General features: G+C 32.0%; 1 protein-coding gene across 1 annotated transcript in view; it reads right to left on the reverse strand.

Annotated features, from left to right (window-relative positions):
• The window catches only part of Poxn (paired box pox-neuro), a 143173-nt gene that overhangs the window by 79461 nt on the left and 50335 nt on the right, over nucleotides 1–13377 (reverse strand). Inside the window, exon 2 of the mRNA XM_072520519.1 lies at nucleotides 9305–9343. Within this exon, the coding sequence (XP_072376620.1) occupies nucleotides 9305–9317 (13 nt within the window). The 5' untranslated portion in view covers nucleotides 9318–9343. The remainder of the gene's footprint in view (nucleotides 1–9304; nucleotides 9344–13377) is intronic.

Genomic DNA, 13377 nt, shown 5'->3' on the forward strand with positions numbered 1-13377 from the left:
TATTTATGTTTAGAAATAGAATATATTAAAAAAAACACGACAATTTCAACCCCCACAAGAAACTTAATATACCTCCAGAATTAGGAAACTGAAAAATGCTCACGTATTTAAAAACGCAGACGAAAATTTGTGATCACGAACACGAGTGCAAAGAATGGGAGAGATACATCAGTGACCTTTTTGACGATGCTTCTCGAGAAAATGATACACATTCACATACTACCTGTTACAAGTAAGTAGACAGAGGTCCCAGTATACAAAAATCAGAAGTCAGAAAAGCATTAGAGCAAGCCAAAAATAATAAAGCATCTGAACCAGATCAAATCCCTGCTGAGCTATTTAAACTTTTGGACGAAGAAAACATTATCTGCTTAACCACTTTCTTTAAGAAAATTTACAACGAAGGAATAATAGATAATTGGTTGGAGTCACTGTTTAAAATTACCAAAAATAGTAGGCCCACCAACTGCAGGGATTTTATACTAATCAGTTTGATGAGCCACACACTTAAGATATTTTTACGAATTAGAATTTAGAAAAGCCCTCTTTTGTATGCACGTTCTCTTACAAAAAAAGCTTGAAATTAACTTATTTTAACCTTCAATTGTGGCTTATTTCCATTAAAATAATAATCATTTTAAAATGTCACAAGAAAATAGCTTTAGAACAATATAATTATTAGGTACTAAAATAAAAAATTGTATATCTATACTAATAATTGCTAGTGCAAAAAGTGTATCTATTCGAGTCGAAAAACCTCATAAAAATCCCGATAACTGAATCAAACAAAAAGAGAAAATAATAGCAAGAAAAAATAATAATCAGGAAAGACAGGGATAGTCGCTTTGCGTCCAGGGACGAGCTCATCAGGATATTTGTTTAAGACATTACTAGAAATGGGTCACAGAAAGGAAGGTAAATAACAATTGGGTTAAAAAAAGGTTAAAAGACTCTAGCTAAGATTGATTACTGACACACGTTTGCATTATGTGTAAATTTAATCAATCATACACTGTTTTATCATTAGTAGCTAATAGGTTATTTATTTGCTACGGAGGATATATTTGCAGAGTTTGCAAGTTGTTTAAAAGAGTTCCTGAATGAAAGAACGTTTATGTTTGTTTAATCAACTTCGAGAAGACAACTTTTACATAAATGTATCAGTCTCTCACACACTATCATAGCCTTTCTTAAAATCAGTGAATACTATTTGAGCGTTTCTTTCTATATTTTTCCATCACCTGCCTTATAGCGAAAATGGCATCTGTTTTTGATTTACCTTGAATAAATCTAAACTGACTATCGGATATTTCGGTTTCTTTATTTATCCCTCTATCAATTGCTTTCTCACACATTTCATCTCTATTTGACCAACCTGTCAAATTCAGATCAAATATTAATAATAAAATATAAATACATATCATTTGATATTAAATTTATTTATTATATAAACTAAATATTATGTTTACAAATGATAACTGTATTTATATGAAATTATTTTAAAACGAGAATTATTTTAAAGATTTAAACAAATGACGCAAGGTTAAACGAGGGTGAAGCAAAGATATATAAAATAGCCGAACATAGAGCAAATAAAAGATTTTAATCAGATTAGATGTATCTAATATCAAAATAATAAAATATTAGTTTACGAAAAAGATATCAAAAAGCGATGGAAAAGTACTTTGATAGTTTATTAAATGAAGAATATGAAGAGTATCCCTCTATCAATTGCTTTCTGACATATTTCATCTCTATTTGACCAAGTAGTTTTACCATTGTTGTATATCTCTCCCGTTTTTCTAAACAGATACTGATGTACTTCTCCATTCCGCTGAAATTTGTCCCACTTCCATAATTCTATTAAACAAATATGTTAACTAACTTGATGCTGAGTTTTCCAAGCTGTCCACACTTCCCCAGGAATATCTTTTGGTTCAACTGCCTTACCTTTCTTTATTTTTGAAGTACTTGAACACCTTCATCGTTTGCTATTTTGTTGATTATTGCTGTTATTTCTGCATTAGCTCAACTGGTTTTCTTCATATCCTTCATTTAATAAACTATCAAAGTACTTTTCCATCGCTTTTTGATATCTTTTTCTTAAACTAATATTTTATTATTTGGATATCAGATACATTTAATCTGATTAAAATCTTTTGCTTTCTTTGCTCTATGTTCGGCTATTTTATAGATCTCTGCTTCATCCTCGTTTAACATTGAATCATCTGTTTAAATTTTTATAATAATAATTCCCGCTTTAAAATAATTTTATATAAATACAGTTATTATTTTTAAACATATTATTTAGTTTATATAATAATTAAATTTACTATGAAATTATATTTATATATATTTTATTATTAATATTTGGTCTGAATTTGACAGGTCTGTCAGAAGTAAACAACACATGCTTTGTTAATACGTCAACAGGTGGCGTTAGGAGCAAACAATAATTTACAGAATTTGTTTAAAATATAAAAAAATAAATAAATAATAAAATTTTTTTATTTAATTTTAAATATATTATTTAAATTTTAAAAATACAGAAAACATACTATGAAGCTCCGCGCTCCGAGTTTTTCCCCAAGTGTGGTTATTTTCTCTTTCAATAATAATGACATTATTATTTTTTATATAACACTGCCAGACATTGTTCGATTTTCTTGATACAACTTTTATTACTTTTCTAATACAATTCAAGCGGATTTTAGAGTACAATAGAATACCGTTGAAAAGATTTATTGTCTTTTAAAAGTTTATTGCCTTTTTTAATATCTATGAGAGATTGTTTCTTTGTATTATAAACATTTCTGCCCATAGAAAACTATAAATCACTTATATAACTGGGCACATGTACGTGGGTGATCCTCAGAAGATTTAAATTCAAATTTACAATAGATAAGATTGGTATACGCATGATGCATGATATTATATCGTGTAAAACTTATGCATGATTGTTTGTCTGTCGAACCATTCTAATATTCTTTTCTTGTGTAATAAAATTCCGAACAATTGATTTGTTGTAATTTTATATTAAACACCTTTTTAGCGAATCTTGGGTACTGATTATACTATATTTCTTTGTAGTTGTAAAAAAGTCTAACCCGTGCTCCGATGCTATTATTTTTGTTACGCTATTTTTTTGATAATATATCTATGAAGTATTGCGGCATTTGAAGTATTGGGAGCAAGAAGATGTTTGTAAAAACCTAAAATCATTTATTAAGAAATATAAAATTGTGCTCCGTCTTAATTTAAACATAAAAAATAAGTGATATATACATATATACATCAAAATCATGGCCTTCATTCTTTATAACCCTAAATGGCCCTGAATTAGGTAGCTTTCAGGATCAAGCCGGGATTGCAGAGGGTGCTAAGAATCTGCGGAGTCTAAACCGCTACTGAAATAAAACAACAACGTTTTATATAGCGATATATAACTGCCGCTCGCAATTAAATCAGTCCAGACTTGTAGAACTGGAAAAAGAAACTAAAAATATAAAATGGGACGTCATAGGAATCATCAAAGTAAGACGGAAAGACGAAAAGCTATTGAAATTAGCATCCAACGATTACTTACACTGACAAAAAAATAGACGAATTCTACAGTAAAATAACTGAAGCATTAGATATTAATAAAAAACACTTTAAGTATCTAATTGATGACTATAATGCCAAAGTGGGAAAGAGAAACGGCAAAGAACAAGTCATGGAAGAGTATGGAATCGGTGGGAAAAATGAAATGGGACTAAGACTGGTTTAGTTTGCACACTACTAAAACATGCCTATTGCAAATACATTTTTTAAGAAAAAATCAAAGAGAAAATGGACTTGAGTAGCACCAAATGTAACCACTAATAACGAAATTGACTTAATTTTAACCAACAATATTGCTACAATAAAAGATGTCAATATAATAAATAAATTTCAAACAGGCAGCGAATATAGACTAATCAGAGCAAAAGCTGTTCTAGATCTGAAACTAGAAAGAATAAAAGTAATCAAACAACCAACAGTTACCGGTATAAATAATAACGATCTAAAAAAACTCAGATCACTACCAAAGGACAAACGATGAAAGGAAAGATGAAAGGATGAAAGGGCAAATGATGACCAAATCGACAACCCCCAATTAATGGAAATCATTCTTGATAGTGCCAAATAAATCGGAGGCCCGCAACAACAAAACGAACATAGTAAACTATCTGATAAAATTAAAATAGTGCTAAAACAAAGAAAGGAAATGAAAGTAAGTAGCAACATACAGAGAATATAATAGACAAAACGTTGTAAGACAATAAGGAAAAGTATGTAGGTAGACATAAGAAAAGACAATAAAAGACTGGTAGAAAATGTCATCGAAAACAGAAAAAACTGTAAGAAAACAAGAGTAATAATAATCATTGGGAAGAGCAATAATAACAAGCAATAAACATTGCAAAGAAGCAAATCGTTGCTCTAACAAACAAAAACATCAGAATTACAGACAGAAATGAAATAATACAACTCGTGACTAAATTCTACAGCAATTTATACAAAGGCCCTAAAACACTTGAAGAAGCAATCACCAATCGTACACAGAATATTTACAAAGATCATCAACAACAGGTTAACAAATCCATTAGATGCTGCACAGCTAATAGAGCAAGCTGGCTTCAGAAGTGGATTTAATACCCTGGATCATATCCATACGTTTCGAGAACTAATGAGTAGAGCTAAACGATATAAAATACCGCTAGCATTAACCTTTATATATTTCGAGAAAACTTTCGATGCTATATATTCCAAGGCAGTAATAGAAGCTTTGACCAAACAAGGTATTGACAATCCGTACATAGAGACTTTACCAAATAGATACAGACAAGCAAAAGCTACGGTAAAAATTTATGAAAATACTCCAGAATCTCCCACTACCAAAGGCGTCTGACAAGGAGATGCAATATGACCAAAGCTCTGCACTGCAACTCTAGAAAATATATTCAGCAAAATGAACTGGCAGAACAAAGGCCTATCCATTAATGAAGAATACCTCAGCCATCTAAGATTTACAGACGACATCGTTCTGATTGCTAATAATTCTGCAAACCTACATGACTTAAGCAACCTAAATGCAGATAGCAATGAAGTTGGCCTAAAATGACCTTGGCAAAAACAAAAACCCTGTACAATGAACTAGTAGATGTCCAACATGTAATAATAAACAACACTCCACTTAAATCTTAATTTCCCTTGTACAATGAACGATTGCATAAACCTCTGGCTAAAATACCGAGGTATATCCTCTAAGTGAAATATAAATATTTACATTACCACTACTGTAACTGTTTATAGTCGATTCTTCTGCTCTTTAGGCCTGTATCTATATTATCACATGACGAGTAGTCATCATTCACAAGGTCATCTAATTTCCCTTATTATATTACTATGTTCTAATCTAAATATTATTATATAGCAGGGAAGACTAGAAGAAAGGCGTACCCATACAAGCAGAAGATACCTGGTACACTGATGACTGAAAAACATCTGACATTGTAGGAGCCAGTATACAAGCGACAAAGCAAATGATAAAATGTCTATCTAAGGATATTCCATTTTTGCAAGCAGAAATAACAGCAATCCATCTCTGAGTGAAAGAAACAGAAAGGCAGAAAAGAACGCACCGTTCAATTGCCTTCTTCACAGACAGCCAGGCAGCTCTTAAGGCACTTAATTCTGTAGAGGTCAATTCTAAGCTAGTATGAGAGTGTGTGGGTGCCCTAAATACACTAGGAGACCGTAGCAAGGTTACAGTAACATGAGTATCAGTGCACGAGGGTTATAAGGGCAATGAAAAAGCAGATGAAATGGTCAAATAAGACTCATTATTGCTATTCATTGGACCGGAGCCCTTTTGCGGCGTTAAAAGGCAGTAACAAGAACAGCTACAAGAAAATGGGTACCACACAAATTTCGGAAATGGTGGAGGAATTCACCAGAACAAAGACAGGTGAAACAGTTCATTATAGAATATTTGCCCAAATTTACAGCACACCTAATAAGCAAAGACAAGAAAATACTCAAAGCCAGAGTAAGTCCATTAACAGAACATTGTAAGCTGAATAGGCGGTTGCAGCTGATGGGATTGGCAGATGATGATCTTTGCAAATTTTGTCATCTTGAGGAAGAAACATCAGAGCACATTTTGTGTTGGTGCGATAGATTAGCAAATGTGCGGTTCTTTACATTAGACAAAGAAAAGCCACCGGCAAAAAGCTACATGGAAGGTTCAGACTCGAAGTTATTAGATCTTTTAAAAAGGGTCAGGCTAGAGAAGGGTCAAAAGGCTTTTAAAAAGGGTCACATCATGAGGAACAGCGAAAGATATGGGTTGCTGCAATTAATTCCACAAGGAAAAGTAGAAGGAAAACGAGGACCAGGAAGGCGAAGGATTTACTGGCTGAAGAATCTACTTACGTGGTTCTACACAACAACCACAAATCTTTTCAGAGCCGCAGTTTGCAAAATACAGATTGCCATGATGGTCGAAAACATCCGAAACGGATAGGCACTACAAGAAGCAGGCTAGAGAATATAATCTAGGACCACTAGACCAATAGATCTGAAATGGTCTCATAGGCCAAATTCCACGTCATTAAATTTATCTATGTATCTAATCTAACTAATATGGTATTTTAAGCAGTCTATAATACCATAATTTAACGTTAATTATTTTTGGAGATTTTTATTTTAATTTATGCTTCTTATATTATAAATATGATTCATTTCGGTAAATCATCATTCTACTATCATTTATAATTGTTTGCTTGCAAATCATTAAGATACCATCCAATCAATAATCCGAAAATGTCCACGGGATCAACTCTGGTATGGAAAAATCCAGGTAGGTCACAATAGACATAGTTCTCACTATGTCCAGGATTTAAAAATAAGTATTATTTAGGTATATTATTAATACAGGGTGTTTCAAAAAGGTATGTCAAAAATTAAATCACGCATTCCGATGACAAAAATAAATTGATTGAATCCAACTTTCAACAACAAAGAAGAAGAATTCTTCATGTGCCATCTCCTCTAAGAAGGTTGGAAACTATCATGGCAATTCGCACTTTCGACACCGCTGCTCTAAAGAGGTCAGCAGAAGTGCAGTTAAACCAAGCTTTCAAATTGTTTAACCAGGAGATGCTTCTTCTTCCGCGACTCCTTCTACCCTGTATTCTTCCTTGTATTATTACCTTATCCAACTTACCTTAGTACAAAAGTGTACACAAAAAAGTTAGAGCCCTTTGAAGTTACAAAATAAAAATTGGTTTTTTGCATTATCTCCTAAACTACTTGACATTTTGTAATAAAAATGGACACGTTACTTTCTTGCTCTGAAAACATTTTTCATACAAAACTAAATCCCACCAAACTTTTGAGCACGTTCAAATCAAATGAATTTTGTTGCATCATTTGCATCAAGGGGCAAAAACTTTTTTGCCTCTTATCACTTTTTCGAAAAACTAGTTTTTCCTAGTTGGCCATAAAATTATAATCAGTTTCTATGGATACAATAATTACAAACAGTTCCATCAAAAATAGTCAATAATTTGAAGCTATCATTTATTGTGTGAATAAGACTAATATTAAACATTTTGTTATTACAATGGCCTACACATTTCAGGAAATGGCAGATATGCATTTAACTTGGGGTAAGTTGGATCAGATTAAATTATGATTTCAATAAACTATCGGGAATATCGTAGGTGAATGTCAAGGAAATAGTGCAGCAGCCGCAAGGCGTTATGCAGTAAAATACCCCAATCGATATACACCCGATAGACGATTATTTCTGACCATTGATCGTAGTTTACGAGAAACGGGTACATTCCAACCGCAAGCTGCTGGCAATAGTGGTCGTCCAATAATGGATGCAACTGATGAAGACATTTTAGAAATCATTGAAGAAGTCCCTGGAACAAGTATAAGGGTAATATCTGCTCAACCAAATGTTCCTTACGTAAGGGTTTGGAGGCGATTGAAGGATCAGCTGCTTAAACCCTACCACTTAACAACGGTTCAAGAGTTATTGGTTGAAGATTATCCTAAAAGGATTGGATTTTGCGATTGGTTGTTAATGGAAAACACTCGAAATGTCAATTTTATTAGAAATATTTTGTTTACCGACGAGGCTACCTTCAGTAGAAATGGAATAATAAACCATCATAACGAGCACATTTGGACCAACGAAAATCCTCACGCCAAAAAAACGACTCATCACCAAAGGACTTTCAAAGTTAATGTTTGGACAGGAATTGTGGATAACAATCTAATAGGCCCAGTATTTCTTCCCAACAATTTAAATTGTGATAATTATTTGCAGTTCTTGGCAAACGATTTACAAGAGTATTTGGAAGAAGTGAATATTGCAATAAGGCAAAATATGTAGTTTCTACAAATTGGCGCTCCACCGCATTACAGTAATGAAGTCCGGGAATACCTTTGCAGGCAGTATCCTGGTCGGTGGATTGGAAGGGGTCGTGATGCACCTATTTCTTGGACACCCGGAAGTCCAGGTCTTAACCCCATGGACTTTTGCTTTTGGGGGTTTATGAAAGAGAAAGTGTATTCTGTAACAATAGAAAACGAACAACAATTGAGGGTTAGAATAATTGAAGCTGCAAATCAATTTCGTCAGAAAAATATGATTTTTCAGCGCATTCGGTTTTCCTTATTAAAACGATACCGAATGTGTATTGAAGAAAATGGGAGTCATTTTGAACATTTATTGTAATAAACAGAGGTTATAGACATTTTTGTACTTGTTAATTCATTTAAGCCATTTATTTAGTTGGACGTAATTTTTTAAAGGTTAACGAAAAGGGCCGTAACTCAATAAAAACTGTTTTTTGCAAAAAGTGAGAAGAGGCAAAAAATTTTAAAAAATAATGTGTTAAACTAATGATGCCACAAAATTCATTTGATTTAAACGTACTCAAAAGTTTGGGCGGATTTAGGGCTGCACACCCCCCTTAAAAATTTTCTGTGCGCTTAGATTTTGTTGTTTCTTTTTTATGAAAAATGCTTTCAGAACAAGAAAGTAACGTGTCCATTTTTATTACAAAATGTCAAGTAGTTTAGGAGATAATGCAAAAAAAACTTTTTTTTTGTAATTTCAAAGGGCTGTAACTTTTTTTGTGTACACTTTTGTACTAAGGTAAGTTGGATTCAATCAATTTATTTTTGTCCCCGGAATGCGTGATTTAATTTATGACATACCTTTTTGAAACACCTAGTATAATATAGAATCAAAACTTACCAGTATGTGGCATTTTTAGAATTCAAATCCTGTCAAGACCTGAAAGAAAAAATTAAGTTAGAAAAAATTGTACCAATTTGTTAAAATTGTTGGACATTAATAAAAGTAACTTTTAATTTTTGTTGGGAATAAGCCACAATTTTACTTTAAAATAAGTTTATTTGACGTTTCAATTTCAACTTTAGAATAGAAATACAAAATAGAAAAACATCAATTTTTCAAACGTGTAATCAGGAAAGCTATCTCTATTGCTTTCCTAATTACACGTTTGGTCCCGTTCTCAATGTTGGCTACCATCATTGTTTCAATCAATTTTATATTATATCCTGTGTTTATGACATGCTCTGTTAGGGATGATGTCTTTTCTTTTCTTTCGATGGCCTTTGTATGTTCGTCTCGTGTCACTTGTGTTCTTCGATTGGTCTATCCGATGTACGATTTGTCGCACTCCTCACCCTTGATTTTCTAATGCAAAATTATCAATCAAATAGTTAGATCTCGAGTGATCTATTTTTGGTTTTATGTGTTTACACTTTATAGTCTTTAACTGAATAATTTGAGGAGGGGAGAACTGTTTGTCTCAAGTTGTCCTACACAATATAAAGTAGCAGCCTCCCATAGCATGTTACATAGATTAATAGACATTCCGATGTCAAAAAACAACTTTGAGATAGACCTAAATATCATTAAACAAATAGCAGTAAAGCCCTGAAATTAGTATTTCCACCATCAGAGAAAAAAACACTAACTTCTGCCCTATTACAAATACAGGCAAGTTATAACAAAATAGCCAAATGCATAAAAAAGAAAGGAATAACATTAGCTTTTAAAACAAACAACAACTTGTTGTTGTTTGTTTGTTAGGCAAATATACTAAAAACAAAGTGCCATGTGCATACAAACTAAAATGTGGCGACTGCCTAAAAACTTACGTCGGTCAAACTGGTAGAACTTTTAACAAACGTATAGCAGAACATAAAAGGGCTTTCAATAATAGCAAAACATATTCTAGGTACGCACTTCACCTTCTAGACCATAATCATTCTTTTAACGACGAATTTCAAATTCTTCGAACCCAAAATATAGGGCCTTAAGCTATGGTTATTGGAATCTATGGAAATTAACAAATTAAAAAATACAGACATAATTCTGAATGACCAACTTGAGACAAACAGTTTCCCCTCCTCGACCTATTCAGTTAAAGACTGTAGCATTTCTATTTTCCTTTCGTATGTATTAAAACTCCGAAAAATATTTTCAATCTTTTTGCTTCGCTGAGATTGATAATATAAACATTTTTAGTTTTGTTTATATTAACACAAATTGTATTCCTTTGATAGTGATGGCGCCTAATATTGCGCATCAAATAAATATCCACTTAGACTGGTGAGAAAGTTATGCGGGAGGTGAACGATTTTTAAGAATAAGATCACTCTGCAATAGACGACCATAGGAGTCAGATCATTGTTTATTCATAATTTTTCTTTTTTAAATTCGTAATGGTTTTTCGTTATTCGTTTTGTTGTCATCGGAAAATAGTGAACTACAGTTAAGTTGAGATTCGAGATTTGGGTTTAGAAGAGATAGCTTTCGTCGTGGTAGTCTTCAAAGCTGGCAAGTTTTTTAATTTGAGAGGTAAATTTGTGCTCAAAATGGGATCTGGCAGTTTTTGTTGAGTTAATCACCGAATGGTTGTTGTGCCTTATCTAAGAAATTTGTAAGACGGCGTTTTCAACCATTTGAGAGGTCCACATAGTTTTAAGAAGAAATTGAGTGACCGAGTTTTGAAGATTGCAATTTGTTGTCATCCAGTATAATCTGAAGCCCGAATCAGTGTCGTAACGCCCCAAGAATTGTCCATTTCCACGGTTCAATTGTCCATTTTTATGTTCCATGATTTGTGTGGGACACAGTTGTGTGTTGTTTGCAGTGTTTTGGTTTAATTCCGATCTCAAAAGCTTTCTTAAAGGAAATACGTCAGCCAGAGTGATATAAGGTACTTTTTGTTAAAATTTTTCTAAGTAAAAATAGACATTTTTTATTAATAAAAAATTTGCTTTCATGACAAACTAAAAAATTGTAAATAAATGAAATTATAAGTTTTATGGATTAGCTAATTGTCATATTGGTCTTCTTTTAAATGCAATTAATTTTAAAATTTAATTAATATTTCAAAAAGGTTTCATATTTCATTTTGACATATGACAGTCAGTATTATCCTTTTTTTGACAATTGGTACATAACCATAAATTTGAATTGTTTTGTTTAAATGTTAACCTAAATGTAAGTTCCGTTAAAAAATCTAGATATTTTCATTTTAATAATAATTTAAATTCCTATAAGTGTCCCCAACGTCTGGAGCTTGTTGTAAATCGTTACAAATAGCGCCATTGTAAGTTTTGTTGATAAATTTTGTTAATATTATTTGTAATAACTGTTCCTGTGAAGTAATAATAAATATATAAGGTTTCTCTCTAAACCAGAAGCTATAAAATTATTTCCTTTAAAAATATTTTCACCCTTTAATATTTTTTAGGAAAGAAAAGCCTTTCTTTCCGACCAGCAAGAAGAATCTTTTAAACGGCGTCCATTTCAAATAGTTTAGGAACCTGTATGTGTGTGTTGCCCAGGAAATCTATGTAAGTATTTCTTGATTTCTTTCTATGTAGTTACCCTTCCCAGTCCCTCCTTTATTCACTTACTTAGCTCTCCAACCAAACCAAGAGTGGCCGTTCGCAAACGTTTCGGTTTGTTTGGTTACCCTATCTCCAGCCCAGTAATTGCTCAGTCTTTACTTTCAACCCCCTATAAGTGATATCCAATGTGGTTGGAAAATTATGTTGTTACAAGACTATAAAGTGTAAACATACCAAAAATAGATCATTTGAGAAAGGCACTCTGCTGAAGAAGCTGTAGTGATAAGATATTATAATAAATATTGTGGAAGTTTTAAAAACAAAGTTTTCAGTGTTTTATTGTTAGGATATAAATTAAAAATTGTAAATGTGTCGTAAAAAGGTCTGTCTGTCTGTAAATTTGATTAGAAATTGGCTTAGGTAATAAAATTAAAAATTTTAATATGACAAAAAAAATAAAAAAAATAATGAAAAAGAATAAAAAAAATAAAAAAAAACACACGGAAATAAATAATAAACAACAAAAAAAAAAGGAATTTAAAAAAAATATCAAAAATAGATTAAAATCCCATAAAAATTAGAAAAAAAGTCATTAAAAAAATCCCATAAAAATAGAAAAAATAGAAAAAACTAAAAAACAAAATAAACAAAAAAAAACGGGTGTGGCAGTCCAGTGGGACTGCCGGTAGAAGTTATACACGCGTTCGCCGTAAAAAAATTATATAGGAGTCAATCTTCACAAAATTAACTAAATGCAATACATACGCTCCATATAATATACAGTCTTTGTTAGCCATAGGTTCTGTAACAATATATAATTTAATTATAGAATTTTTGTCAGACACATGCATAGCTTTATAAATCTGGTACTCGTTCATGAAAATTTTCATGAGCGTGTATAGGATTAGACTTGTACCCTTTGTTTATCCTATATGTAACAATACCTTATCCGTGGTCCAGTATTGTTTGTCTGTTAAAATAAATGTCTTGACGGACCCCTAGACGAGAAGCGAGTGTCCTTGTATTTTCCTTCGACGTGTTCTTCTATTAATTATTCGTCTATTTCGTTTTAGGGATATCGCTGTGCATTTGTCTGAGAGAAATAATCTGTACTTATCTGTGTATACTTTCTTAAGGAATATATTATAACCTTTCGAGACTGGCTGAATGAAAGTCAATGCCACAAAAAAAAAAAAAAAAAAAAAATCTTCACAATCACTACATATTGTAATGCTATAGGTAAGAGAGAGCAGAAAGAGAAAAATAATTAGTTATATAGGTATATGGTGCATCGTTTGCTGTATATAAACATTTGACCTGTAATAGGAGTATAGTAAATGAAGGATTGTATCAATATTTTAATGAAAATATATATTTTTATTTTTATATATGTATAAAAGGAGTTGAATGCAAAAAAAATTACACATAGTCTGCAGT

Source organism: Diabrotica undecimpunctata, chromosome 1 (genome assembly GCF_040954645.1).
Source record: "Diabrotica undecimpunctata isolate CICGRU chromosome 1, icDiaUnde3, whole genome shotgun sequence".
Classification (NCBI taxonomy): domain Eukaryota; kingdom Metazoa; phylum Arthropoda; class Insecta; order Coleoptera; family Chrysomelidae; genus Diabrotica; species Diabrotica undecimpunctata.